Here is a 27,877-nt window from a genome sequence, read left to right on the forward strand (position 1 = left end):
AAATTTATTTATTTATTATCTCTTGCTTTCTCATTGCCAAGGTTTTGATAGTGCTGTTCTGCCAGTCTAAAAAAGCTGTCCCTCTACTTTCACACTCTTTTTATCCTTCAGGATTCAGCTCAAACTGTACCTTGTTTTGCATAAACACTTGGCTAACCACCCATGTGTAAGGTGATCTCTCCCCTGTTCCTCTTCTGACTTGCTAAGACAATTATTTTTAATTCCATCATACTTTATTTTGGCCAGGAGTTATAACTGTATAATACATTATAAGTTTTATGGTACTACAACTCTAAAATGTTGTTCTCTCTCTATATATAGCTTATGCCCTATCTCCTTACTGCAGTGTAAGTCCTTGGAGGTCGTGCCCTTCACTTTATATTTTCTGTTTATTGGTATCCTCCACAGGGCCTAGTATTAACATTTTCTTCCATACTGGTTCATCAGTCAACATTTGCTGATTGATTGATTGCTTGATAGGTTACTAGATATTCGATAAACCTTGGCTTGGTGTCCCAGTACAACCTACTGATCAATTCTGTGAAAAGAGTAATAAATCTCTTGACTGCACTTGACAAAAGAGATGCTCCTGAACATTCAAGAGTCAGAGAATTAAGGGACTGAATACCTCCTTGTCATGCAAGAGAGGCACGTATCTCCATACCTTTATCTTAATTCATAACTTACCCTGTCCTTGTTTCTATTCCCACTTCTCCTTCATTGTTCAGAGTAGAGATTCTTTACCTGGAGTCTCTGGATCCTTCTAAAGTCTATGAATGGATTTCATCAGGGCTTGGAACCCAGTAAAACGTCATGCATGAAGAAAGCCAGACAGTTATTTTACAAGTACAAAGTAGAGGTTTAAACCCAAGATTATCTAACTGCAAAGTCCCTGTTTTTCCAACTATATCAAAGTTTAGGTGATATTTTGCGTTGCTAGGTAGACAACACCTTAGGCTAGGACAGGGGTGCAGTCTGATTACTGGACTGGAGTGTCCAAGGAAAGGTTTTGTAACAATCATGCCCACAAGAGTGGCAGCAGCAGAAGCAACGACAAACACTTATATATTGTTTGAGATGTGTCAGGTGCAGTTCTAGATGCTTTATGTATTAATCTTTTCTTAAACCTTACCACAAACCTATAATGTAGGTAGTACTATGTTTAGACACATTTTATAGATTAGAAACCTGAAAAACAGAAGGTTAAGTTACTTATGCAAGGCACAAGGACACTGAACACAGTGGCGATAGGTTGGGGGAGTAGAGGCATATGGGAAAGAAAGAAGATGGCCAAGGTAATCATTTTCTACTACCAATTTTGTTTCACACCTGCATTCTAGGCCACCCTGAATTCCACCCTAGCCTTCTTTCTTGGCTAAAGAAGAAAATCTGTCTAGGGTGGCAAAAGAAAGAGCCCAACAACCCATTCCAGCTGCTGACCTTACTTTGAAGAGTCAGTCTGAGAGTAAAGCAGTCACATCAGGTTTGTGAAGATAATCACTTGCTTCCAGACCTCTTTGAAAATAAAAGGGTGTCAGAAGGAGACCTTCCTAAGCTCTGGCATTCTTTACATCTTAGTATGCAGGTACAATTTAAATCACTTGTATTTGATGTCGGTGAGAAAGAGTGACTAGCCTTGAAATGAACTTTGACCACATGCAGAATATAGTCACCCTGTTAACTAGTGGCTTGTCACTAGAAATCACAGTTTAAGTGGTTTTAACAGCAGATTTGGTATCTGCTCTGTATTTGAATATTTCAAATATCTATACAAACGCCGAGATTTCAGTGAACCCTACCCCCAAACATTCCAAGCCAGGATAAATTTCAGCCTCCTTTACACAAGCATGGCTTCTAGCCTCAAAACTGTTTCATTTCCCATTTGATTGCAAGAGACCTAGGATTCTGATGATGGTCCTTATGGCTTCTTTTGGCCTTGCTGTATATGACTTTGTTGTGACTTAATTTCTTCCATCTAAAAGTGGTTATGACAACATATGTAACAACATCTGATTAAAGGTACAAATTTTAAATAAAATGATATTCAGTAAAATCCTTGGGATTTTGGAGGTGAGGTTCTTACTAAAACTTAAAAGATAGAAATATTTTTTCCTGCACAAAGATAAAGTTTAAAAAGAATTGTAAAACTTGGTCACAGTTCTTAAACTAGTCTGCAAAGACATGTTACCGAAGAATTTTTATTGTTGATTTCTGATAACTTAAGAGTTTGATCTTTCTTAAAATGCAGTATAGTAATGGTAAACTAGATTAGGTATGAGAAGGTTTGGGTATTCATTTCTGTTGGGCTTCTTACTAGCTCTGTGAGCTTGGGCTGATCATTGGACTTCAGTTTTCTCATCTATAAACTGGAAAGAGTAAAAATGATTTCCCTTGCCCCACTCAAAGGATTGCTATGGTATACATCAGAAAACAATAAAGACTAACATTTACAGGGAGCTTAATTTATCCCAGCCATGCTCTGAATTATGTGCCTTATACCTTTTGCCTCATTTCATTTTTATTTCAACATTATGTATTAGGTAATACTTTTTATGTATTTTACAGATATGGGAACTGAGACTCAGAGAGGGTAAGAATGCTGAGTTCATATTGCTTACTATCAGAGGGAAGAACCTGGATGTGAAACTTAGCCAGAATGGTTCTGCTTTATAAAAGTAAGATGATCTACATATCAAGATAATGTGTCTTCTTCTCCTCCTGTCCTACTTCTTCTCCTTCTTCTTCCTCTTCTTCTTCTCCTTCTTCTCCTTCTTCTTCTTCTCCAAATCCCCCTTCCCTCTTTCTCTCTCTCTCTCTCTCTGGTAACAATTACTACTGTTATTCATCATATACACTATAGCACTATAGTGGATTGGGTTTTGATAAGGAGCAAACCAGACCTGAGCAAAACAATAATCATGGTATGATCCATAGCTAATGATCTATCTTCATGTAATAGTCATTCATCAAGTGTTTCTTGAGAATTTACTATATACTTTGTGCTGAGTGTGGAGACTCTTACAAATATGAAGAGGATGTACTTTATTCCTTGGGGTAAGAGATGCACATAAAAAACCATAATATGAAGAAGTGATTGCATGTTATAAGAATGAGATAAATGCAAGAGGAGTTCAAGTGGAAAAGTTAATTGATTCCAGGTAAGGGGATCATGGATTTTGCACCAATGTCCAGGGAAATTATTTGCCTTTTCCTAAACCATCAGACTAACTGGGCATGGGTTTATTAAATGCCAAGGAGAAAAGGAGCGGGGTAATGTGTTAAAATTATGGAGACTGGGCTTGGAAAATAAGACAAAATAGCATGTGATAGTACCCTTCCTCCTTTCTTTACATGCACACTCAAAATTTTAATTTCTTCACATTTCATCAAGGCAAAAGTATATTTACTGTAGAATTGAGCACTTAGATGGCTAGAGGAGGGAGGGAGGGAGGGAGGGTGGAGGATGGGAGGGTTATCCTCTCATGTTTCACAGATGTTGATTTCAAGTTTCTACCTGGTAACAGCCTGGGGGCCAGGACATAAAGATACAAGTCAAAACATAGAGACACACACAGAGAACTGACAGCATCCAGCAAGGGAATTACAAAAACTCAAAAAAGCTTTCCACTGGCTGAATAAATATCTTTCCTTGAATTTGCACTTTCTATTTACTGAATTTGGAAAGAGCCATAGACTTTATTGCCATTTTCAAAGTTCTGAATTATATAAAAGTGTAGCCTATGAAAATAAAATTTTTCATATACAGGTTAAATTAAATTGTGATCAACTTCTAATATCTATGTGTTTTATTTAAAAACACACACACACACAACTGGTAGACAACAAGAAAGGTTTTAAACTATGAGTAAGGAAAGTAATAAATGACATGCTTTTCATATAAAACCATGGCTTTCTTCCAGGACACTTTAGAAATACGTTCAAAATACATAGAAAACCTCCACAGCATAGTACTTGAACTTGCACAAACAGCCCAAGGCAAGTAAGAATCCGAATGACTACTCATTTATTTTCACAGACCACACTTAAAATAATTTCATTCCATTTGCTGGACTTACACATCCTGAAAGCAAGAAAAACTGTTATTTCGGTAATATGATAAATGTGACTTATAAACAAGACTAGAAAGGGTGGATAAAGGAGTAGGGTTGGGGGTGGGGAAATAAACCCTTTAGTTACAATTTTAGGGAAATGAATCGACGCCGTAAAACAAATTCCAAGTCAAGTTGCTCCACTGCTATACTACAGAAGAAGTTTAGAATCTTAAGCAGATGAAAAAGGAATAAAGCATTTAAATGGGGAGAAAAAAAGGCCGATAAAATTTCTGGCTACAATACAAGAGACATATCATTACCATATGATCTAATGTGGGTGTCAGCCGGATTGTGTTCATTGAGGGAAACCTTATTTTTTAACTGTGCTATGGAGTAGAAGCAGGAGGTTTTCAACCTAGTGACAGTCACAGAGCAGCACCTGCCCCCTCCTCCTTTCCACACCTGCAAACTCTTTTGCCTGGGCTGAATATTTAGTGTAATTACATCTCAGCTTTGAGGGCTCCTGTGGCAGATCCCCGGATTAAAAGGTATGGTTTTCAATAATTGTCCTGAACTCTGCTACAGACTAATAAAACTTTGATCAAGTTGAGAAAAAAGGGATTATTTGGTAAGAGGAAAAAAGAAAACAGTGTGTGCTAAAGTTTTAGTAGCCTTTATGCATCATTTTAAACAAGTATTGCTTGAAAACAGAAAGTAAATATTTGGTAAAATGGTTGAATGCATTGCTTTAGTTCTTTCTCTCTGTTCTTGCAAAGATGTTTCTTAAGAAACTATAACCTAACACCATGACTATCTTTATTGATATATTTTTTATTTGTACTAATTAAATGTTTAGCTCTTTGGGAAATGTTTATAGAAAAGTATTCTAGACTGGCATATTATTCGTAGTTGGATTATATATTTAAGGATTTATTCTCCTCCTGGATTCTTGTATATTTTAAGAACTTTAAAACCTCAGAGAAGGGAACTCTGGAGATAACTTATAGAAGTCTAATGTATATTTCTACAACCTAGAAAATAATAGAAATTGTCACCAGAGAGGTGAAAATAAACACTGAATATATTTATGCTGATTATTAAGGACTGAACTAAGATAATCTCACAGTTAGCAACATAATTTCTGAAATGTAAAGAAGAGACCCTGCCAGAATTTTCACTGCAAATAAAATTTTACTATAAGATACGTTCACTATAAAATGAAAGTGTGGGTTATTTTTCTTTCTAATTTCAAAACAGGGTAACATGATGACCACTGGTTAAATGGACTCCCAGTGGTGTAAATACCTGTGGCTTTTTCTTCAAATTGCTATTTTGACCAGAAAAAGAACCAAATGCCTCCTATAGTAGCCTTGATTTATGGATGGATACTGCTTTTACTGTTTATTTTTAACTTATTTCTATTATTATTGAGCTTTTTAATTCACCTAGTGCTGGGGGATTTAATTTGCTCTGCATTTACAGCTTCACTTATCTCTTGAGGGTTAAATTTTGACTTTGAAAATCACACCAAAGGCTTAAATGACATCATACAAATGTTGATCTGAATGGTATAATGAAATGAAATAGTTTAAGAAACCAGAAATTATTATTTTTGATAGAACACATAAATTATGGCAATGAGCTTTAGTAAAGTAGTGACATTCTTAGCAATTAGCATTTAAAAAAGAGGCATACATTCTAAGAATACTTAAAACAGTTGAAATGAAATTTTAATAGCATATCATCTCAAGAATAGTCTCCTTGCCGTCTACATAGGCAACTGCTGGGGGTTTTTTGTTTATTTTTCTGATTTATTAAGAAAGGAAGGAAATGATTAAAGAAATCATCAGTATCAACAGCCCACATTAATTGTTTTAAGATGCTGAGTTTTTAAATATTATGACGCTAATTTTAAAGAAGTTATTTCATGGAGGAATTTATGTAAAGTACCTGGACACATATTATTCTTCCCCAGGACATTCAGGGTTAAAATGCACGCACACGCATGCACACCTACACACACACACACACACACACACACACACACACGAAAATGATAAGTAATGGAAACTTAAAAGCTGTCTGAGTTCAGCTTCAACCAAAAAGATTATTGTATAGAGAATTTGTACCATTTTAACAAGAGTAAACAAATGTAAATGATACTATTCCTCTGAGCTAATGTTTAGCATTTCCTTTTTTTGGATTTGTGAACCAGGCATTTTCTGCTCTGGAGGAAGATCAGAAAGCAACATCTGCATTAATTCTCGTTGCTATTTATTAAATCTGCAATTAGTTTGCTTCATTTTTCTCAAAAATTGTAAGACATTAAATATGCAAGGCTAGCAAACTTGTGGTAAACCATAAACATTGCATTTTAATGTGAAACAGACAGAAAACCACTCCCTTAGATCCAATCCAAGGGAACACTGCCAAAACAATAGGGTCTCCTTTAAAAGGCAATGCAGTAACTGAGTGGGAATGGGTTTCTAAAGGAAACCTGATACTGAATTTAAAGGGGCAGTGTGAATAATAATCTTCGTGGTATTATTTAAATGAAAAGTCGCTAGTCTGTATTGCATACGTGCTGCCTTAGATGTGCTTCAGTAATAAATATAAACTAAGAATAAAAGTGTAAGAAATTTTAAAACATTTGTTTCCCCTCTAGTAGATCTAGGTAAACATTTCCAGAAGATACATTAAGGTTAGAGCATACAAAGACTTTTTCTTTTCTGTATATGCTATAATTGGATAGTGACTGAAAATAATTCTCTAATTCTAATTATGAATGTACAACTTTAATATGAACCCTTATAAGTGTACAATTAAAGATGATGAGACTAAAGATAATATCTACAATGTGTTCTGGGAATACTTTGAGCAGTTTCAGTGGGGTTTGAAAATATAAGAACTCAAAAATTGACTGTTCCCCCATGATCAACTACTTTCTGTTATTCAGATTTATTAAGATTTTGTTATTCAGATACATTTAGTTCACTTCAGCCAACTAAACAACCGACTCAATAACATAGATGTACATATCTATAAGGGCTTGTTGAATGAATGGATAAAAACTGTATGGATTTGTCGAAATCATACTTTCTGTTTGTCGATTTGTTTACAAAATAGTCCTGTTGGTAAAATCAGATAACATATGTCATATAAAAATCAGATAGGATTTTCCATATATGTTTATTAGTTTATTAAAAATGATTAGTTTGAGAAACTAGCCAATAGATTTATTTTAAAAACTGAATCTTGCTTATACCAAGTTGAGGTTATCAATTTGATATCTTTCTTATGCTAGAAATTTGATACTGAAAAAAGATAATCATATTTTTAAAAATCAGACTAGTTGGTTGCCTAGAACAAATTGAATAACGTGTATTGTTAATAAACTGATGGTCAATTGAGTCATTTATGTGCAAAATATTGTGCAAGGCCCTGGTACACAACAAAGATTAAGACACGCCCTGAAGGAGTACATCTTCTAGTGGGGGGGGCAGGCCAAGCATGCGAAACAAATTACAATATAATGTGATAAGATCTTTAAAAGAGGTAAGCAACGTGCTTTGGGAGCATAGAAGAGAAAGCAGCATCCTGCCTGAATGAGCCAGGGAATACACAAGGGAAGCCCATTATCTCATTTAGTCTTTACCACACTCTTACAAGGTAGGTATTTTAAATGGTGATTAGCTTTGAGTGTCAGGTTTGAGGTGGGGACTGGGAGTAGAGAGAAAATGGAGAGAAATATGGCTTGAAATATCAGTTGGTATCAAATTATGTATGGTCTTATATGCAACAAAGGGGATGTAGACCTTACTGGAAAGCTGTGAGAAGTCAACAAAGGGTTTGTGGTAGAAAATTAATACAATGAAATTTAATTTTTAGAAGATGACTTGGGCAGCAGAGTGGAAGATGGCCTGGAGCAGAAGAAATATTCAAGGCTGAGTCCATTTGGAAGCTCTTGTTCAGGGAGTGATGAGAAGGGTCTGGACCAAGATAAATACAGTGGGGTGGAGAAATGAGATTGGCTTCCAGAGATATTTCTGAAGCAGGAATTGGAGATCTCTCATGTGTACAGACAGAACTTTATTTAACTGTGGCATGGCTTGTGTTGAGTGAGCATTGAAAATTCCAAAGTGGTTTATCATCATAACAGTTTTGCAGGTGGCTTGACTATATAACCCATGGTCTTAATTCAGACCCAAGTTCAACCAAGCAGTTTCAAATACTATTCAAATTTTTCTTCATAAGTAAATAGCTGTGCGAGTTAGTCTCTAATGTACCTTGTTACCTTCCAAATATATTTCTAACGCTCTGCTCCTAACTATAAATAAAATATTACTTTTTATGCTTTTCTCTATGCTCATTCCACTGTCAGGTGTTACTTAAGAATAACCACATACACTAGGCAAGGCTACTCTTCTAAACCTTTCATTTGTTTCCTAGGTTCCTTGGTTGTGAAAATACATGAGATAAATCATGAAGGCAACTTTCATCTTCCTCTTGCTTGCACAAGTTTCCTGGGCTGGACCGTTTCAGCAGAAAGGCTTATTTGACTTTATGCTGGAAGATGAGGCTTCTGGGATAGGCCCGGACGACCGCTTTCACGAAGTTCCTGAATTCGAGCCTCAGGCGCCAGTGTGCCCCTTCCGCTGTCAATGCCATCTTCGAGTTGTGCAGTGTTCTGATTTGGGTGAGTGGGGTGCAGGCTCTCTTTACCTACCTTGTCTGCTTTATTCATGGGAATGGCTTCTGTGGGAGTTTAGCATTTTCAGTTTTAATTTCTGCAATTCCAAATGTGAGAGACAGTGCCACCTAATGAGGAGTAAGGGAAGCAGAGTAGGAGAGAAAGAAATAGCTTTGAAGTTAGGGGACGTTCTTCTAAATCCGGGCTCCATCACTTTGCAATCTTGGACGAGTCACTTAAAAAGAAAATCATCTTTCTGAGCTTCATGGCTCCCTTTCTGTAAAATAAAATTTTGAACAAAATAATATCTTATGTTCTATGATTCCAGGGTGATAGCTTATTTTAATTTGATGATTTGCTCTCATGAAATCTTAGATATTAAGAAAACCTGGGTGATCTCTCTACTCTTGGCTTAGCCCAGATAACAGTTTGAACATTACTAAATTGTAAAGTATGCAGAGTTATCAAGAGCAAAACAAGTAAACTTTTAGAACAGAAATTTATCTTTCAAGTACCAAAATACTCCCTTAATCCCTGGGTCTTAGTTTTGCCTCTGCCTTTGGCATTTTGTAATCTAGCTGTTTATATTCTTTAGAATGTTTCAAAGGAAATCTTTATAACTAAGTTATGGTATAAATATTCAACATAATCATGAAGCATATATCTTTATCCTAACACTGTAAATACAGTTTGATTTATTAGCTTTCAAGAAAAATTTGGCCTGGGAATTCCAAAAGCAATATACTCAGAAGATAAATCTCCAGAAAGTTTGAAGCCCCAGCAGATGGGCCAAAAGGGAATGAATTTAGTTTACATGGCAGCTGATTCACATTCCTCTTTTTTTTGGTTCATTTTTCTTACTGGAAAGAAAAAAAAATCCCCACAGAATGATTCTGCCATGGTGCATTTCCTTGTAGAATAAACCCCATAGCTTTGTAGAGCACTTATTTTTGAAATCCTATATTTATTCAGAATATGCTTTCTAGGAGAATTTTGCAGGAAAATTTGCTACTAACTCCTAGAATTGGAATAAACTACATACAGGAACCCAGGAAAATGTAAAACATGTTAAATAGTAACAACTGAAAAACAAACACTTGGAGATAGATTCTTTGATGCTGACATGTACTGTATAGTCATTTAAACCCAAATAAAACGTGTAAATAAAGGCTTTAAGAAGGCTACAGGATAATTCCACTAGATTAATTAATTAACTCATAAATTCAGAAAATATATTGAGATCCCATAACAGGTCAGATCTGTTCTGGGCCCTGGGGAGAAAGGGATGAGGAAGATAAATATGGTCCTAGTTCTTGTGGGTCTGATATTCTACTGGTGGTGGTTATTCCTTTTTTGAATTGTGTATTAGAGACAAGGGGGATTAGATTACTAGCAAATTCTACAGAAACTTTTATGGCATCTAGAGATTACCTCCATTACTGGTTTAGACAGGAAAATAATGGTGTTAAAAATATCTGAAGAAGGGAATCACCATATGATGGATATACTAGTGGTAAAGTTTTTCAAATATTGCAAAAATGGCCGAGTTCCTAAGAAATGTGATGCAGATTGAATCTCACTTTGCCTGAGAACAAGTTTAAAAGGATCCATGACTACCCCCTACTACACATATTGTTAACAATAAAGAGTTGATATTTTTAAGGAAGGCTTGTCCAGTCACTTCACTGAAGTTTTATTCTTCCAAAAATATAGTTTTACTTTGCTTTCATGATAAATAACTCATAAAGCTTGACTCTGATTAAAGCATTTGGACAGTTTTCTAATTGTCTATCACAAAAAAACTCCCAAGCCTATTGCTCCAAACTAAACAGAAAAATGTAGCCTTAGGGAACATCAAGTTCACTGGTGTGGATGTCTCATGATACAGTTTTTTGGTTGTCCTTGTTATTGTTTTGCTTTGTTTATTTTGTGTTGTTTTCAGATGAGAACGTTTTCCAAGTTATCTTTTACTCTAAGAGCCCAGAGTGTACATCATTCCTTTGGGCTTACTGATCTTATATACAGAAGTAGCAGCTAAGACTGTAATAATGATTCGTTTTGGGGAACCATGTTTAAAGGGGAGTACTGAGTTCCAATGAGCAATGGTCTCATCCAAGTTACTTTTACTTTTTTTTTTCACATATGCATATTTAAATATATTGTCCAAAAAATCAGTCAGATATTTCTGAAACAGAAGATACATTTCTTAAAAGGAAAAGCAATCCACTGCCTTTAAAGAAAACACTGTATTCACATTTTCAACTACTGCATAGCCTCTGCTCCCTTTACGATCATGGCAAGCTGTTCAGAGCCTTGACATTTTCATCTGTAGAGAAATCACAGTCAGTCTTAGAGATTCGATTATCTGTGTGAGGTACCTGACCCATAGTCGAGCCTCAATACTTTTTTTCTATATGATGATTATGTGGAGTAAAAGATGAAAGAAACACAGGAGAAAAGCAAAGAAGGGGAAATGGGCAACCTCACTCATAGTAAAGGCAATGCAGTTTATTTTATTTTTTGTTTTAAGTTCTCTAGTAATCTGAACATGAAGCTTGAGTTATTATAGCAAAGAAAAAATGCAATGCACTTTGGGATGAGAAATGTGAATGCCTATTTATACCAAGGACTAATATTTTCTTAAGGATTATTCTTGCTAGAGCTTTTAATGAGCAGAGCGGAGCTTCAGTGTTGAAGGACAATAGAGCTTTGTCATCTTATTATCTACATAATGTTTAATATAAGCAAACATGTCTTATTCAAATGTCTGACTATTTTTGCCAGTAAGAAGTATTTCTGACAAAGTTAAACAGCATCAAAATTTTAAACAGTTCTTTAAAAGCTAAGATATAAAAACTGTGAAATTAAAATTGAATAATCAGTCCATGGGAAACTTGAGGTGTTCAAGAAGATCCATTGACTCTTTTCGTCCCTAGTTCCAACTTATCAGAATAGCATTATAATCTGTTTTTCTAGAGCATGGGGGATTGAAAAAGTAAACATATATTTTAGCCTGTCTAAGAAAGTAATGAATTCTCCATTGATATTGGCCAAATTATTTGGCTGAACTTCTAATTTAACTTGTAATTTGAACCAGAATTTTATGAGACCCATATCTTCTTTTCTTTCTTTATCTATCCTCTTAAGACATAAAAAATCCACTCATAATTATAGCATTTATAAAAATAACAATATAAAAGTAAATGTAGGATTAGCAAATTCAGAACCCTGTGGGTTTCCTTAAAATAATAATCCCACAATGTTACTCATTCTTGTCTGAATGGCCTAATATTAATCCTGTGATTGGACGCTTTGTTTTATGTACTTAGCATCTTAAAGGAAGACAGTTCCCTTACTTATGTACTCTTTGGCTCAGCCATTCATCTGTGGATCAAGTGTCACCAAGAAGCATTATTTGGTACCGACTTTCATCTCATTTATTAAAGGCACATCAGCCCTGCCAGGTGAAATAAGCCTAAGTATTGTTTTTTAACTATTCTTCCAAATTAAAGCAATATGTATTGATATATTTCTTATAAACAACTTTCAAAAGAATTGAAATACCCTTAAAAATATTTAATAGTGGAAAGATCTTGGGTCATGCAGTTCAACACCTCTGAACTCAAGTCCTGCTTTACCATTTATTACCTGTAACTTTCAAACTTTCAAAACCTGTTTCCTCACTGGATAAATGGGAATATCTCTTACCTTATTAGGTAAGAATAGAAAATATTTATAAAAATATTTTTCATAGTAACTGTTATGTTCAGTTGACCATTTCAGACAAAGTCAGCTAATAACACAAAGTTATTTCTCATGATGTTCTTTATTTTTATGTGAAATTGAGAAACACTAAATATATGGCTTGTGAAGCTGGATACAAAATAGCACCTTCTCTCCCCTCCCCCAAAAGAAGGCCACATCACAAAATAGATAAAAATTAGAAAATTGTATAATTATCAAAATAGTATTCTCCAAATACTATTCCTTTGAACAAAATTGGTTTGGTTGAGTAGAGAGAACAATAAAGCTTTTGGCTATTTAGTAATCACAGATGATTCATAGCCTGCATAGTTAGCCCTCTAGACATGATGCCAGAAGATGAAACATTTTATTTTACCAAGCAAAAGCGTTGCAAACGACTAATGGTCCCTAAAGTGTACCTCATAATGCAAAGGATATTTTACTTTTTAAAAATCTCAGGAAAATGTACAACCCTTTAAATTGCATAAAGTTAGTTTTCTTCTTTTTAATCATTTTGCCTCAATTGGTGGAAATTTTGTTAGTGGTCACCACTTGGGACATAGATGCCAAAACTTGTCTCTTGTTTGGGGAAACTGGTTTTCCAGAAGCAAATCTTATGCGTGAAGTAAATGAACCATTAGACTTCTTGCATGAAATCATCCTAGAAGAATAAATTAGGACTATTTGTAGAGGGGCAGAGAGAATGCTGGAAGCTTAGTTGCTTTCATTGTTTATATCTAGCTTTACAGCAGCAGGGATGTGGGGTGACTCTCATTCAGAGTTTCAGGTGCATCAAAAGGGTATCTCTAAGATGTGGTGCAGGAAGGAGGCTGTGCACAGAGCATGCCCATGGGTTGCCTAAAATAGTTTTGGGTAAGGATAGAGTACGACAGATCTCAGATGCAGCAAGAGGAATGCTCAGGTGTGATCCAGATAACCAAAGCCCCTGACTCAAGGGTTTAAAGGTGAGGAGGAGGAAGAGAGGGGTCAGAGAAGGCCAAAGGAAGCATCTGTCTCCTTGACCTGACTGACAACTGACATTTCCCTGGTTTCCTTCTTAGTCCCAGGAGGGAGAAAGAGGCAGCTGTGTGGGATCAAGGCATTTGGTTAGACTGCAGCTGTGATGCATTCTCCTCTGGAGGATCATTCCTGGCTCCAGAGGACAGGATGGGAATATGTTAGTCAGAATATCAATTTCCTGGATGAAAGAGGAAATGCAGGAGACCCTCTAATCTTAACTTTTCTCCTTCAAAGGAGTAGCAAGAAAATTATATATTTCCTTGAAAATAAGGATAAAGAAGAATTAACCCAGTTTGCAATCTAGTCTTAACAAAAGGATGAAGCCCTGTAGCAGCTACACTGTAACACTCAAGATTCAATTAACCCTTGACTCAGTCTGAAGATGGTTTTGAGGCAATTTCTGCAGCTTGTCTACTTCTGTGCTTTCACTGTAATCTGTATTTGCTTTGATGATTCTGCAATAATCAATTATATGTACATAGATAATAATTATTCATTATCTTTAATTGCCTATTTAAATATTTACTTTCTCTACCAGAAGAAGAGCATGGTGATAATTTATCTTTTGGTCTTCCACTCCAAAAAATGCTTTATACTTGGTAGGTTCTCAAACATCAATAAATGCTTGATAAATGAATAAATGAACATATGCATGGCTTAGTGCTTGAATGAGTGCATAGTTCTACAATATTCTTGATTCTCTCAAGCTGGAAACAGGGTGGAACATGGCTGACTGGAAATTAGGAGTCATGGAACTGTAGCGTATCCTTTCTTATTCTTTTTGAGGATGACTATAGAACCAGGAAGCTTAAACCTTCCTTAAGTTATTTGGAAAGAGAATCGAATTAAAATGATGATCTATTATTTCTGAATCCAACTGCCATCAGAGTCGAATTGCTATTTTTTAAGAGGAAAAGAGGGAAACATTCCTGCCTTTGGAAGAAATGGTTTTTGATGGAGCTGGGACTCCTACATATTATTTTGATCATATGCCAAAAGTAAAATGTATCACCATTGGCCTAATTATTAAATTGAAGACAGAAATATAAAAACTTTTTGGAAATCAACAAGAATAAATCTTGGAGTTTGGACCCCTGCCACAGGGTAGAAAACAACAAAAAAAGGCATGATGTTTTAGGACGACCTGGCCTTTGTCCAACATGATGTTTAGCAGATTGATGAAATTTGCTAGCACAAAAATACCATTCATCACCGAGACAACTAGAAAAAAAAGTACAATTCTTATTAGCCTTTATTTTAGAAATGACTTTCTGGTAATGTCTTAAGTAGAGTTTTATTTACTTTAATTAATAACCCTATTTTAAAGAAGATAAAGTTTCCTTTACTGAATTTGGTCGAGCAACTAAATAATTCAGTCTAGCCTTGAAAATAATTGCATTTTGATGGAAGATTTAGAATTATGTTAAAGAATGCTCATTGAAAAATAATTACATTTAGGAAACCACTTTTTGCCTGTTACTATTGCTGAATAAATATTACCTCAAAACTTAGTGACTTAAAAAATAATTTTATTTTGCTCATGATTTAAGCTACAGGGAATTTGAGCAGGGCTTAGAAGGGCTGCTCTCACTTGGGGTCTCTCATGCATTTGTAGTCAGGTGTTGGCTGAGGCCACAGCCATGGAGAGGATGGCCCAGACTGGACCTAAGACAGCTCACTCTCATGACTGGCAGTTTGTTCTGCTGTTGCCTAGGAGCTCAGCTCTTCTGTCATCTGGAGTGTCTCACGTGGCCTCTCCAGCATAGTGGTCTCAGTGTAGACAGACTTCTTACATGACCCCTCGATGCCCCCAGAGCGAGCATCCCAGAAGAATTGGGTAGCAGCTGAACAACCTTTTCTGACCTAGCTCCGGAAGTCATGCTCTGTCACTTTCACCACGTTCCATTAGTTCAGAGAGACATCATAAGGCCATGCCAGATTTGAAGGGACAGGAATTTGACTCCATCTTTTGATGGGGTTGGACAAGTGTGTATTGAATAAGAACATGTAAGATGGGAGATATAATTAATGCCAAGGAAGGCAGAAAGGATGGGAGGGAGGAAAAAAGGGAGGAAGGGAGGGAGGGAGGGAGGGAGGAAAAGAAAGGAAAGAATATCCTAATATAAACAAAGACTGATATTTTACAGATTTGCAAGCCTGTAGGATTTGCCATCATTGAACTAGGGTTAAATTGACCATGAACAGCTTTTTGGGGGGTCTAATTGTTTTTTGGGAATATGTGCCTACTAAACTGAGGGGTTACCATCCAAAGGTGGGGGGCTTGGTAGACGAGTTGTCCAAAGGTCTTGAACTTCATGGGAAAAATGATGACTATAACAAGCCCACAAAATGACTGACAAGAAAAACCAACTCAGAATCAAGTGCTTTAGGTGAAAAATCTGTGTGCGATAACAACTGAAAAATAGATTGCAGCTTCCAGGATAATATGCATCATAATCGTATTGTACAGAAAATAAAAAACAATCATTTGTCACAGACTTACAGACTAATAATCAGCAAGATAATTAGAGTTTTACCCTCTCTTCTCATTATTGATAATAATTACAGGTACCAGGATTTGGGACCCTGCTATGCACTATAGTAGGAAATTATTTTATAGAATAGCTTGTTGAATTCTGAGCCAGTTGCATCCTAATAATTTGGGAGATTTATTATGAGAATATGTACCTTTATGAAAGAAGGATGTGAAGAGATGATTGTAACAAAACATAGCAGAAAAGATCTTGAAGCCATGGCCATGAACTTTTCACAATGGGACAGCAGAATATACTATGATTTTAAAACTAATCAGTCAAAAATTTATTTCTGTACATAGGGCAGTAAGACCAAAGCTCTCATGAAAAATAGTCATTTGTCCCTACTTACCCAGAATTTACAGAAAAGAAAGAAAACTAAAATGTGGTATAATACATAATAAGTTGATAGATCAGAATTTTGGAGGAGTTTGTTTTATGGAGTGGTTATGACAAATATTATAGAGGGGGGTGGGGATAGTGGGTACACTTTAAAGGATTGTTAGAACGGAAGTGGAAGAAAATGAGTGGGTGGAGTATTCCATAAAATTATATGAACAAAATGAGTAGCTGGGAATAAGCACAGTATGTTCAGGGGACAGTGTAGATCAGCATCTTTTAAAAATACGTACATCGTTTCCGTGCATCCATGGCATATCAGGTAGTTCTAGAGTGAGGACTCATGCATCTTGTTCTTGGCTTAGTTTAGCCATGAGGCACTGTGGAGAAGCCATTTAACTTCATTGGGTTTCTGTTTCTTTACCTATGAAAAGAGAGTATTAGACTGGCTTGAAAGTTCCTGATTTCTGGGACAAGTAAAATTTTTTGAATGTTGAACAAGTTACTTTCTTATGAAGGTCAAAACCAAATCCAACAAAATAACAGCAACCTGGCATCTGCTATCAGAATCATTATTTTAAAGAAGGTATATTTAAAATGGAGGCAGGAGCTAGTCTCAGAAATGTGTGTGTGTACATGTGTATGTGTGTCTAATAATTTATATTAAAACTAACCAAATTGCCCTCATAGTTTTCTGATTTTGATATAGACTGATAAGAACCTCATCACAGAGTCTACCTGATCAGAATTTGCAAACCATAGATTAGCTGATACTCAATGGTCCTTCCCTTTGTGACATTCTAAGAACTCATAGCTAGGATAATTTCCCCTTTGTATTCTGCCTATACTTTTTGAGCGAGCTAGTTAACACCCCGATACCTTGTCTAGCCCTTAAATGTACAGCATGTTATTGGGTCTGATGTCAGAATAATTCTTCTTGGGGATACAAATAGATATGATAGGAAAAAAAAGTATCCTGTTGGAAGCCAGAAGATTAGGCTTTTCATCTGCATTTTGTCACTCCTAGCTACATGAGCTTGTTCATGTCACTGAACTTTTTCTAAAAATCATCTGAAAAAAATGAAAATTATCATACTGCCTTACCTGTCTCATTGGATTGCTGTGAGGTAAATGAGATAACATATTTTCAATTTTTTTATAAATTGTAAGGCTAAATAAAGTTTTAATAATAAAGTGCTGATATGTGAAGTCCCTCAAATGAATATGAATTTTCTAGTAATTCAGAGAAGATTGTAGGATTATGATTTTAATCATTATAACAACTCTCTAAGAACTAAGCTGCAGAAACCACAAGCCTGGTTTTTTTTATGCTAAATCTTCAGGGAAAAGATGTATATAATTCACCCCAAGCAGTTCCTATTACTCTAAAATTCTAGGATGACATAATCAAAATTGTCAGCCATCCAGATATATCATTTTCTCTTCACATCTGAAATGTTTCTTCACTTTGGCATTGAACAATTGTTAAGGGGGCCACTATAATGTAAGTTCAACAATGTATAAAACTAAGCATAAGTGGGAATTAAGACTTTGACAAAGAAGCCCACTAAGTAATGATGAAATGTAGGCAGTAACTTTTCTCCAAATGAAAGGAAATGTGCCTTTTCTGCGTTGAAGAACACTAATTATCAAAGATTTGGCAGAAGTCTACCACTCTTAATTGCATGAAGTTAACAAACTGACATTTCTGAAAATGGCAGTGATCATGAGTGAATAGTGCAGTTAAATATCCTCCTACAAGGTAGCTGTTCTGGTGGTTTGCTGTTCATCACTGAAAACACTTCATTTTTGTTATTTCTCTGTGAACTCTTTCTGTAGTGAGTTCTTGGAATATATTTATGCATGTGCAGAATCACCTGCACTTTGATATTCAAATTTATAACCATAGCTGATCACTGAATTGGGAACTAAACTTTTTGCCATTATCAACAGAACAGTGATAATGTGAACAAAAAAAATTTTTTTGGAAAGAAATCAGAAGTTGATATTTCAGATACATTTTCTGTAATTTTCATGGCAATATGAAGATAGGAATATGGTTAGCATGATAATTTACCTGTATGCTTACATAAGATTGAAAATTGAAAAGATATCTTCCCAACATAGCAGTTATTATGTACCCTGTTTCAATTTCCCTTTTAATTGAAAACTGTAGATTGAACTCTTTTTTCCATGAGGATGTGGGCAATTTCTGTCTTCTTCCTGCTATATCCCCAGAGCCTAATAAATTAATGGTGTCTAAAAGGTATTCAATAAGACATTATTGAATGAATGAAAGAATGATCTTCAGCACTTTTAAGTCTCAGATATGATGGAGAGGTTGAAAAGTGTTTCTGATTTATGTTATGCAATCTTAAAATATGAAAATGACCATAGGAATTTGAGTTAATATAATATCAAATTTTTGCTTACATCAATATGGAACAAAGCCAGTGGAAGAAAGAAAGGAAAAAGGCTATATAATTTAATACTTTCTCTGTTAACATTCATAATGATAATTTATTTTAAATGCCATACCTTTTGAATAAAAGCAGTTTATCCTTATACATCTAGTTGAATGACTATTGAAATGTCTTTTTTTAATGCTATAGAGCATTTGGTTTTTCAATGTGTTTACGTTTATAAACGAAAAACAATAACTCAGTTATTTAGATCTAAATTTAAAGTCCAAAGGTAATGCTTCATATAATAAATTTTAGAGAAGTTATATTAACAAATTTTGTTCATTTTATTCTGATTAGCTACATATCTATTGGTCATAAAATTGATACTGTTTTAACGTTCCAATTAAAACTGAAAGAACCGTTCTCCTAAAAGTTTGGATAAATTTTCAAGTTTTTGGCACAATAGCGTGGTTCCATATTCACATAATTTTAATTTTATATGTAGATCTGTGATAGCGTTAGGTTTATCAAAAGGATCTTTGATGATTTGGCTAAAGCTCTCTCTACTGAAAGGATATCTATGTAGAAAGATACAGGTTTACAAATCACTCCCACTTAACACTTATCAAAGGAATGACTTTCTAAAACAAGAACAATGAGGTAAAACACACTGTGTACTGAGACATTTGAACCACACCTTACAAAATATTAATTTTCCTATTATGCAGAAGAGTAATTACATGGGGTAAATAATGTGCTCTGTTCATGATTTTTTAAAAAAATCATTTGACTTTGTTGGAAAAGATAGAACAGATATTTTAAACTACAGTTGATATAATTCCTAGAAGAAGAAAAATATGGTAGCGGTAAAACTATCACTGAAACATTGATTTCTCTGTAAACACATCCTTTGTGATTCTGTAGTCATGTGTCCCTTTTCACTGAGTGCACATTGCTTTTACTCTCATGCTAGGTCTGGACAAAGTGCCAAAAGATCTTCCCCCTGACACTGCACTGCTGGACCTGCAAAACAACAAAATAACTGAAATCAAAGATGGAGACTTTAAGAACCTGAAGAACCTTCATGTAAGAATTATTATTTATTTGAGTTATAACAAGATCTAACTCAAAGTATTTTTGAAAACAAAACTTAGGTAAGGCCAAGATTACCATATGGTAATAAATAAGCACATAAGTGTTTATTAAATTCTCTTTTTAGGGGGTGATAAAGGAGCAAAGCATCATATTCATTAACGCCTAAAAAAACATCCAATTTTCTTACATATACCTCATATAACTTTAGTATTGGCTTTCTAAAAGATATGTTATATCTTAATCTTCTCACACATTTTATCGATAAAAATCTTTATCTTCCCAATTAGAATGTACTTCAATAGTGGAACAAAACACAAAATGGACTGATCTTAGTATTATTTTATTTCATTGTTTCTTTTGTTTTCTTTCATTCATTTTCTAAGACATGCAAATGGCTTTGTAAAGGCTCAAAGACTGGCACCAAGAGAAAAAAATAAATGTCTATATAGCTATATATTTTGCTTTGTATTTAAGATTATGCATGCTGCATCCTTATCTGTATCTGTGTTTTTATTCTGCTTTTTCACTTACTTCTACTCTATTGTAATGTAACACATCCAGTCTACCAGTCAGGATTCCAGCAGAAAAGAGATGGCATGATCAAGGCAAGATTTAGTTATCAACTTTCTGACAGCCAAGATGAGAAAAGCAATAAACATTTATCCATTAGGAGAAAATTTACCAGATTTTTAAAAGGAAGCAAAGAATTTTTTCCTTGAGATTTTAAGATTGCCCATGGAACAGTTAACAAAAATAGTAGCAAGTAATAAAATGGCATCATCAAATTACTGAAGTATCCAACAATATAAGCACATTACGATATAAGTAGTGAATATTTTGGGCACTAAGTAAGAGAAGAAAAAGACATGCTCTTATATCAGGTTACCCAGTTAATGTTTTGAGAGAATATGGAACAAAGGGGTCATAGAGGATTAGCAGAATTTTGAAGGGAAGAGAAGAGAGTTTTCTGTGCAAGAGGAAAGGAAAGGCAGAAGAAAATGAGCAGCAAACAAAAAGAGAAGATGGCTAAAGTGAAAGATACAGGCTCCAAAGTAGTGGAAGGTAAGGCTTGTGCTGGAGATCTTGAACCCTGGACCAATGGGATCCTTCTCCACTGATAGGATACTGGACATGGGCCCCTACTCACCTTCTCTCTGCTTTCATGTTATGATCTCACTGGGTGTGAGATGATGGAGATACCAACAAAGTTTGTCAGTGAGTATTTAAACTATCCTTGGAATAAGTTAAAAGAGGTGATAATAAAAAATGAATATATTAGTTTCAATAAACTAAAATATTAAAAAGCTTCATTTTTTTTTGCATAACTTTAGCCTAAAGCTACTTTTTTAAGGAAGGAAAATTCTCTTATACCCAACTTCCTGTATGTTTAAGTATAATCTCAATAATTTGTTTAAACTCCTCATACCTTAAATAAGAGATACCTAGTTTCTGGTTCTCACTAAATCTGGTGTTTGTAACAATGTGTTCTTTCTTTTCCACATCTTCTGCTAAGTATGTTTTTAGGCAACTTATCATCTTGGCAATCTCTTTCTTTCTGCTTTAAAGTATACACTGGAAGAAGACTGAGTTTATTACAGCTTCTAACCATTTAGAGGATGTTAAACAGCTATTTTTCTCTTACTCTTTCATTCATAATCATTTTTATCCCTGTTATTATGCAAATAAACATCATAATTTCAGCCAGGAAAGCCACCCTTGAATGAGAAGGGAGAGAAATAAAAATTTACCAAGGATTAAAATAGAAAGGATTTAACAGAAAAATGTTGCCTTTTTCTCAATAATTTTATTAATTTACAACCGTGCCTCACTATGAGCAGTATATATTGCTTAAGAGTAGTTGTATACTTATATATAGCAGAAAAAAATACATAATTATTCTATAAAGTAATGGAAAATTCAGTATAATAATATCAACAGTCAATATATTTCCTTTGAATTAAAACTTAATAAATCAAATTTTTTAAATTTTTAATTAAAAATAAACAAAAATTGTCAAAGATTGAATAATAGCAAACACTTCTTTAGCCATTACTATATACTAGGCACTGTTCTTAATATCTTGTATACATTAACTTATTTAATTCTTGTAACTATTCTAATGAGGTAGACACTCTTGAGAACACCTTTAATACAGATGAGGATACTCAGGCACAGTGAGGTTATGTTACTTGCTTACTGTCACACAACAAATAAGAGCCAGAGTTTGAGATCTAAACTCGGGAACAGTCTGGCTTGAGTCTGTGCACTTATAAATTGCCTGTAAATATGATAGTAACAATAAAATCCCTTAAACAACACCTGGTACAGTGTGAGCCCTACATAAATGGCTTTGGAGAAAATTGTACATACTATTAAGTCGGGTTTCAACATTTTTTTTCAGTTTTATTGAAATATAATTGATATACAGCACTATATAACTTCAAGGAGTACAGTATAATGACTTGACATACATATATTGCAAAATGATTACCATAATAAGTTTAATTAATATCCATCATCTCATACAGATATTAAAAAAAAAAAAGAAAAACAAATGTTTTCCTTGTGACAAGAACTTTTAGGATTTATTCTCTTAGCAATATTCAGGCATACCACACAGCAGTGTTAACTATAGTCATCATGTTGTACATTACATCCCCAGTACTTATTTGTCTTATAACTGTAAGTTTATACCTTTTGACCACTTTCTTTGATGAAGGTGGTAAAAATGCTTTTACTCCTCCTTCCACTCTATTTCTATTGTCAGTCACTTTTTTCGTCACCTCTCCCCTACCTACCAGGCTAGATCACTTTTCTTTAGTTACCAGAGAAGTAGGCAGTCCTGATTTTTTGAGCCTGGGCTTCAATTTCAGGTTAAATAGTACTCAAGGCATTTCCTGACCCTTGAGCAACAAGGTCTCTCCCAATTCGACTTCTCTCGGCCTCTTACCTAACTAATGATAATCCATTTCTGCCTGTGATTCTTTTTTTCATCAGTTGATCTCCTGAAGAATATCTGCGGTTCACCTTTGATTCTTTCTCTGTTTTGTCATTAGCCAATGTAATTAGTCAGTTTTTTCCCATGTTGACATCTTTCCATTGCCTGTTATAATATTATAACTATGCTTTCTTCAATATATTTCCCTGTGTATGAAACTAACATTAACCATCTTTAGCAGTACTGTATATACATGAGTACCTTTTTTCACATATGGATCTGTTTTAGATGAAGCTATAATTTATATATATCTTAACATTTTACATCATGATGACCAAAATTTGTATGGTTGATTCATTTTTCACATTTATTTTATTCTGAAAGTAGAGATGCTTTTTGCTGGACTAGACCTTTCAACCAACAATGCCATTTGAAAGATGCTTTCCAAAGAAGCAGACTATATGCATGATCATTTTTTCATCCTAACAACAGCCTCCTGTAGGTGTTATTATAGTTTCTACTTTACTGAATAATTGGGAACAAATGTCACACCACCCCAAAATTTAGCAGCAGTTATTATTACTACAGCATACTCACCAGTAGAGACATTGTCTAGTTATTATCTAGGAAAAGAAGTAATATTTTAATACCTGAAATTGCAGATAACACATCAAGAATCAGGTTGATTCTTCATAATAGGTTTCAACATTTAATGTAAAATAAGACAGATTTTCAGACCACGTTTAATTCATTTAATTGTATCAGTCTTTCAGAATTTTCTTCCATGGGTGGCAATTAAGGATGGCCTTTGCCTTTATAATCAAGCATCCACCATTGTGGCTGCCTTTTAATGATGCAAGTGCTCTCTTCTCTCCTCTAGCTCTGGCTTTTACTGATTTTCTGGACATTTTGCTTGTTAATATCAATTTCCTATGACTTTAACCCTCATGGGTTTTTGAACTTTCTGTAATAGTCTTTGAAATTTCCTAGGATTTTGTTTTAATCAACCAATGTACCTGTTAGGATTAGTTAAAAGATTATGTTACTTGTAATAAGTTTTAATTAGTCAAATAATGTGAACTATATGAGGATGTACATGGGTCATTAAACCAGCTGTTACCTTCAGAAAGTAGTCCTGCATTTCTGAGACAGAAAGCTCTCACTGTTCTATTACTCTAGTTCCTATTTCACCCCTCTCCATTTTCATATGCTCCTAAAAATGTGCTACAATTGAAAATACAGGTTTCTTAAACCTTGATAAAATTATCCTAAATTCCTTAGGATTAATTGATAAATTGACTTAAAATAATATCAGTGTTGTTCTGTATACATATAGATCATTGGAAGAGAATGAGGTAGTCCAAAAGTAGGTGTAGCAAAATCTATAGTATAACAATAATGGATTACAAGTAACTTCCTATATGAATGGAACTCAGAAACATTTTTAAATTACCCCCAAAATAACATATTTGAATACATAAAACCCTTATATGTAAAAAGGGCAAAAACAGAAGAAAAATATATTGTCTCTGCATATCGTATTATCTATACCTTTATTCTGTAAACCAGTTATTAAAATACATTAAAACTTAAGAACAATGCGAAGTTTTGTGAGCAAGCAATCCATTTCCTCCAAACAATAAATGGTAGCAAAATAAAAAAGGAAATTTATTTAACCTCTCAAGTGACAAGGAAATGCAAAGTAAAGCAATGAGCTACAACATAATGTGCTAATTTGGCAAACTTTTGGAAGGCGATTATAGCTAACTCTGTGAGGCTGCAAGAAAATTTTACTCTCTTGTATTGTTGGTGATATTATAAATTAGTACCACCCTTTTGTAGTGGAATCCATGACAACAGCCAATGAAGATGGACTTTTAGGTTGAAAAGCTGACTGGAGAATGGATGCCTGTGGCACACGATTCTTTTCAGGTCACTCTAGTAATTTCAATATTTTGGAGTATTTATTGTTTAAAAATTAAATATCTATATCTCTATCTATCTATCTATAATCTGTATTTTATCAAATTTCTCTCCCCTTTACTCCTGATGTTCAGGTCCTCATATGTTTTCAAGTAAAGGAATCAGATCGGTTTAATTTTTTTCTGATTTCTTCTAATTTTGCAGATTTCTCTGCTAGTCCCATGAATGGAACGAATAAACCACACACTTGCTTTACATACATATGTATGTGTGGAAGGTTTTGGAATTAAGATGTTGCTTTTGTTCACTGTCTACAGACGTTGATTCTTATCAACAACAAAATTAGCAAAATCAGCCCTGGGGCATTTGCACCTTTGGTGAAATTGGAACGACTTTATCTGTCCAAGAATCAACTGAAGGAATTGCCAGAGAAAATGCCCAAAACTCTTCAGGAGCTGCGTGTCCATGAGAACGAGATCACCAAAGTGCGAAAGTCTGTGCTCACTGGATTGAACCAGTTGATTGTCGTAGGTACAGATATTCTTATAACTCTAAGACCAGGCAGGATTCAAGGTTCACCTTAAGAGATTACAAGTAAGCTTTAGCTACAGGAAGGTAAATTAGCCAGAACTTACATGTCTTAATACTATAGAAATAACAGTAGCCGGGCCAGGAGAAATGGGATTTTGAATCTGTGCCTTAAGACGTTTTTATTCTTGTCCTTGAGGATCTGAGAATGTGGAAGAAAGCTCTAGGGCCGATGCTACACTAGCTGCCGCATGCCCAAGGTACAGGATGGAATTAAGTAGTGCTTTTTAGAGATATTTGCAGGATACCTTTCTGTTATGGGAATTTGTTCTAGTCTGAACATCTATAAATCACTTGCTTTAAAAAAATGTGTTCTAAAGCTTTTCTCTATGTGCGGTAAAATATTTGTAATATTATAATTGGCTTAAAAAATCCTAGATTCAAATTATTTTAACAACATTTTAATATATCTTAGTAAAGTAATTGTCCTGTAATAAGTGTGATTTGTAAACACTTTTGTTAACGTCTAGGCAGACCTGTGTATGGACCTTAAATAATTTTGTTGTTATCGTTTTTGCTACTATTGCTTTTTCATAAATCTTTGGGGTTTTTTGTTGTTCGTTTTTTGATTGTTTTAATAAGGGAAATTTTTACCCCATTTGCTATCGCTTTGAGAAGCATGTCCTTTAATTTCTCTTTTGTTTTTCAGGCAAGTTGTTATTAACCCAAATTTCTTCTTGTTGAACAGACACTACTCTGACTTGCAATATCCTCAAATTGTCCTCTAAAAGCTTTGCACTTATTGCATTTGTAGAACTTGGCACCAACCCTCTGAAGAGCTCAGGCATTGAAAACGGAGCCTTCCAGGGAATGAAGAAGCTCTCCTACATCCGCATTGCTGACACCAATATAACCACCATCCCTCAAGGTGACAAAAATTCTCCAAAGCAATTTGAATCTAAATCCAAAGGCTTTGACACTAAAAAATGGTTTTGGAAATTTGAATGGTGACTCAAGTGGCCATTCTTTATCCCTCAAAGTGTTTCTACTGAACCTACCTGACCACTGGGCCCTCTAGGCTCACAGTAGAGATGGCTAGACTCTTTCACCTATAAAGTCTCTTACATCTAACGTAAAATGTAGGTTAACACACAATAATTTTATATTATGGAATTGTGATATCACAAAGAAAAAAAGTACAGTTATTTAAAAAATAGAGTGCTTTAGTGGTACTTTGTTTAAAAAAATGATACGTGGAAGTACCTCTGATATTGAGCCAATTTTTACTTTGAGTCTCTAATCCCTTAGTGAATTCCTTTCCATCTTAGGACATTCTAGTCATTACTAACTGAATAACAGGACTCACAGTGGTCACATTCTTATTTAAGAGTGGTGGTGTGTGTTGTAAAGAGTGTGGATTTGGGGGTTCATTTGCGTGAGTTCAGACTGTCACTAATTGGCTCTACGATCTTGGACCAGTTATTCAACATCTATGACACATTTTTTAAATCTGTAAAGTGGTAATAATATTAACATCCACTTCATTGGGTTGTTTTAAAACTAAATAAATAATTAGAGAAATATCTGGCCTGTAGATAAGTAGTGGATTAGTATTACCTTCTATTATTCGTTAAAAGTGTTTTAAACACTCCTTTTGCCTAGGCAAAGTACAAACACTGGAGACAGGGCAGTGAATAGGATGTAGACCTGCCTTCAAGGATCTTATTGCATAGAACAAAGACAGGCAAATAAACAGCAAACATCATACAGTCACAGGGGTAAGCTCATCATGCTGAGGCTTAGCCAGGAGAGGCACATAAGCCAATCTTTGTGACAGAAAAGGCATCAAATCACCAAAAATAAGTTTCTCTAAGTTTTACATTTTTCTGGTCCCAGGTTTTTCAGTCTCACAAAACTGCCTCTGTATTCTCAAATATTCCCCTTAGTCTGGCCCTTCCTCAACTTAGATATCTTGTTCTTGAACTGGGTAGAAAATATAGGTACTTGCCCACAGAAAACAATTTCCCTTTACTGTGCTTCCACAGAAACTTCAAGTCTAGAGAGTACGGAGTCCATAGAATGGTTCCTTACTACCCCTTGCCCTCTCCACAGTCTTTTTGCTACAAAGTATGTTTTTGATGCCCATTAATAGCAACTACTGGTGCAGATGATAGATAGATAGATAGATAGATAGATAGATAGATAGATAGATGGAGGGAGATTGATTTATAGTTCACAAAGTACTTTCATGTTGAGTCTCTGACTTGTTACATGTAACAAGTAATTTTTTAATCCCCAGTGCAAGGATTTTATATTTGTAAATATATTTTTAATTTATATTTATAATAGTATATTTTATTATATATATACATATACATATAATTTTCTATATATATTTTGCCTAAAGCCTTAGAGCTGTAGGAGGTGAAGTAAAGTAGCTAGAATTTAAAGTCCAGGTATTTCTCACTACTTGATGCTGCCAGATGATTTGCATTAAGTACAACCTTTGATTTTGCTGTCCTTCTAACTACATCTCCTAAATATACCTCAGTAACACATTTCATCATTTAGTGATCAGTTTTCCTTGATTTCTTATATGTGTCTATCCC

The 27,877-nt window shown here is 34.7% G+C and overlaps 1 protein-coding gene across 2 annotated transcripts in view; it reads left to right on the plus strand.

The window, feature by feature from the left end:
• Positions 1-4,272: 4,272 nt before the first annotated feature.
• Positions 4,273-27,877, plus strand: part of DCN (decorin) — a 35,534-nt gene continuing 11,929 nt past the window's right edge. Inside the window, exons 1-5 of one of the 2 annotated variants that reach the window (XM_082419052.1) lie at positions 4,273-4,600; positions 8,502-8,748; positions 19,758-19,870; positions 25,058-25,271; positions 26,083-26,196. In XM_082419052.1, coding sequence (XP_082275178.1) covers positions 8,535-8,748; positions 19,758-19,870; positions 25,058-25,271; positions 26,083-26,196 — 655 coding nt within the window. In that variant the 5' untranslated portion in view covers positions 4,273-4,600; positions 8,502-8,534. Of the gene's footprint in view, positions 4,601-7,571; positions 7,722-8,501; positions 8,749-19,757; positions 19,871-25,057; positions 25,272-26,082; positions 26,197-27,877 lie in introns of those variants that run through there. The other variant, XM_082419053.1, reaches the window with a different exon arrangement.

The sequence above is a fragment of the Balaenoptera physalus genome (assembly GCF_965194825.1).
Source record: "Balaenoptera physalus genome assembly, chromosome: 13".
Taxonomy (NCBI): Eukaryota; Metazoa; Chordata; class Mammalia; order Artiodactyla; family Balaenopteridae; genus Balaenoptera; species Balaenoptera physalus.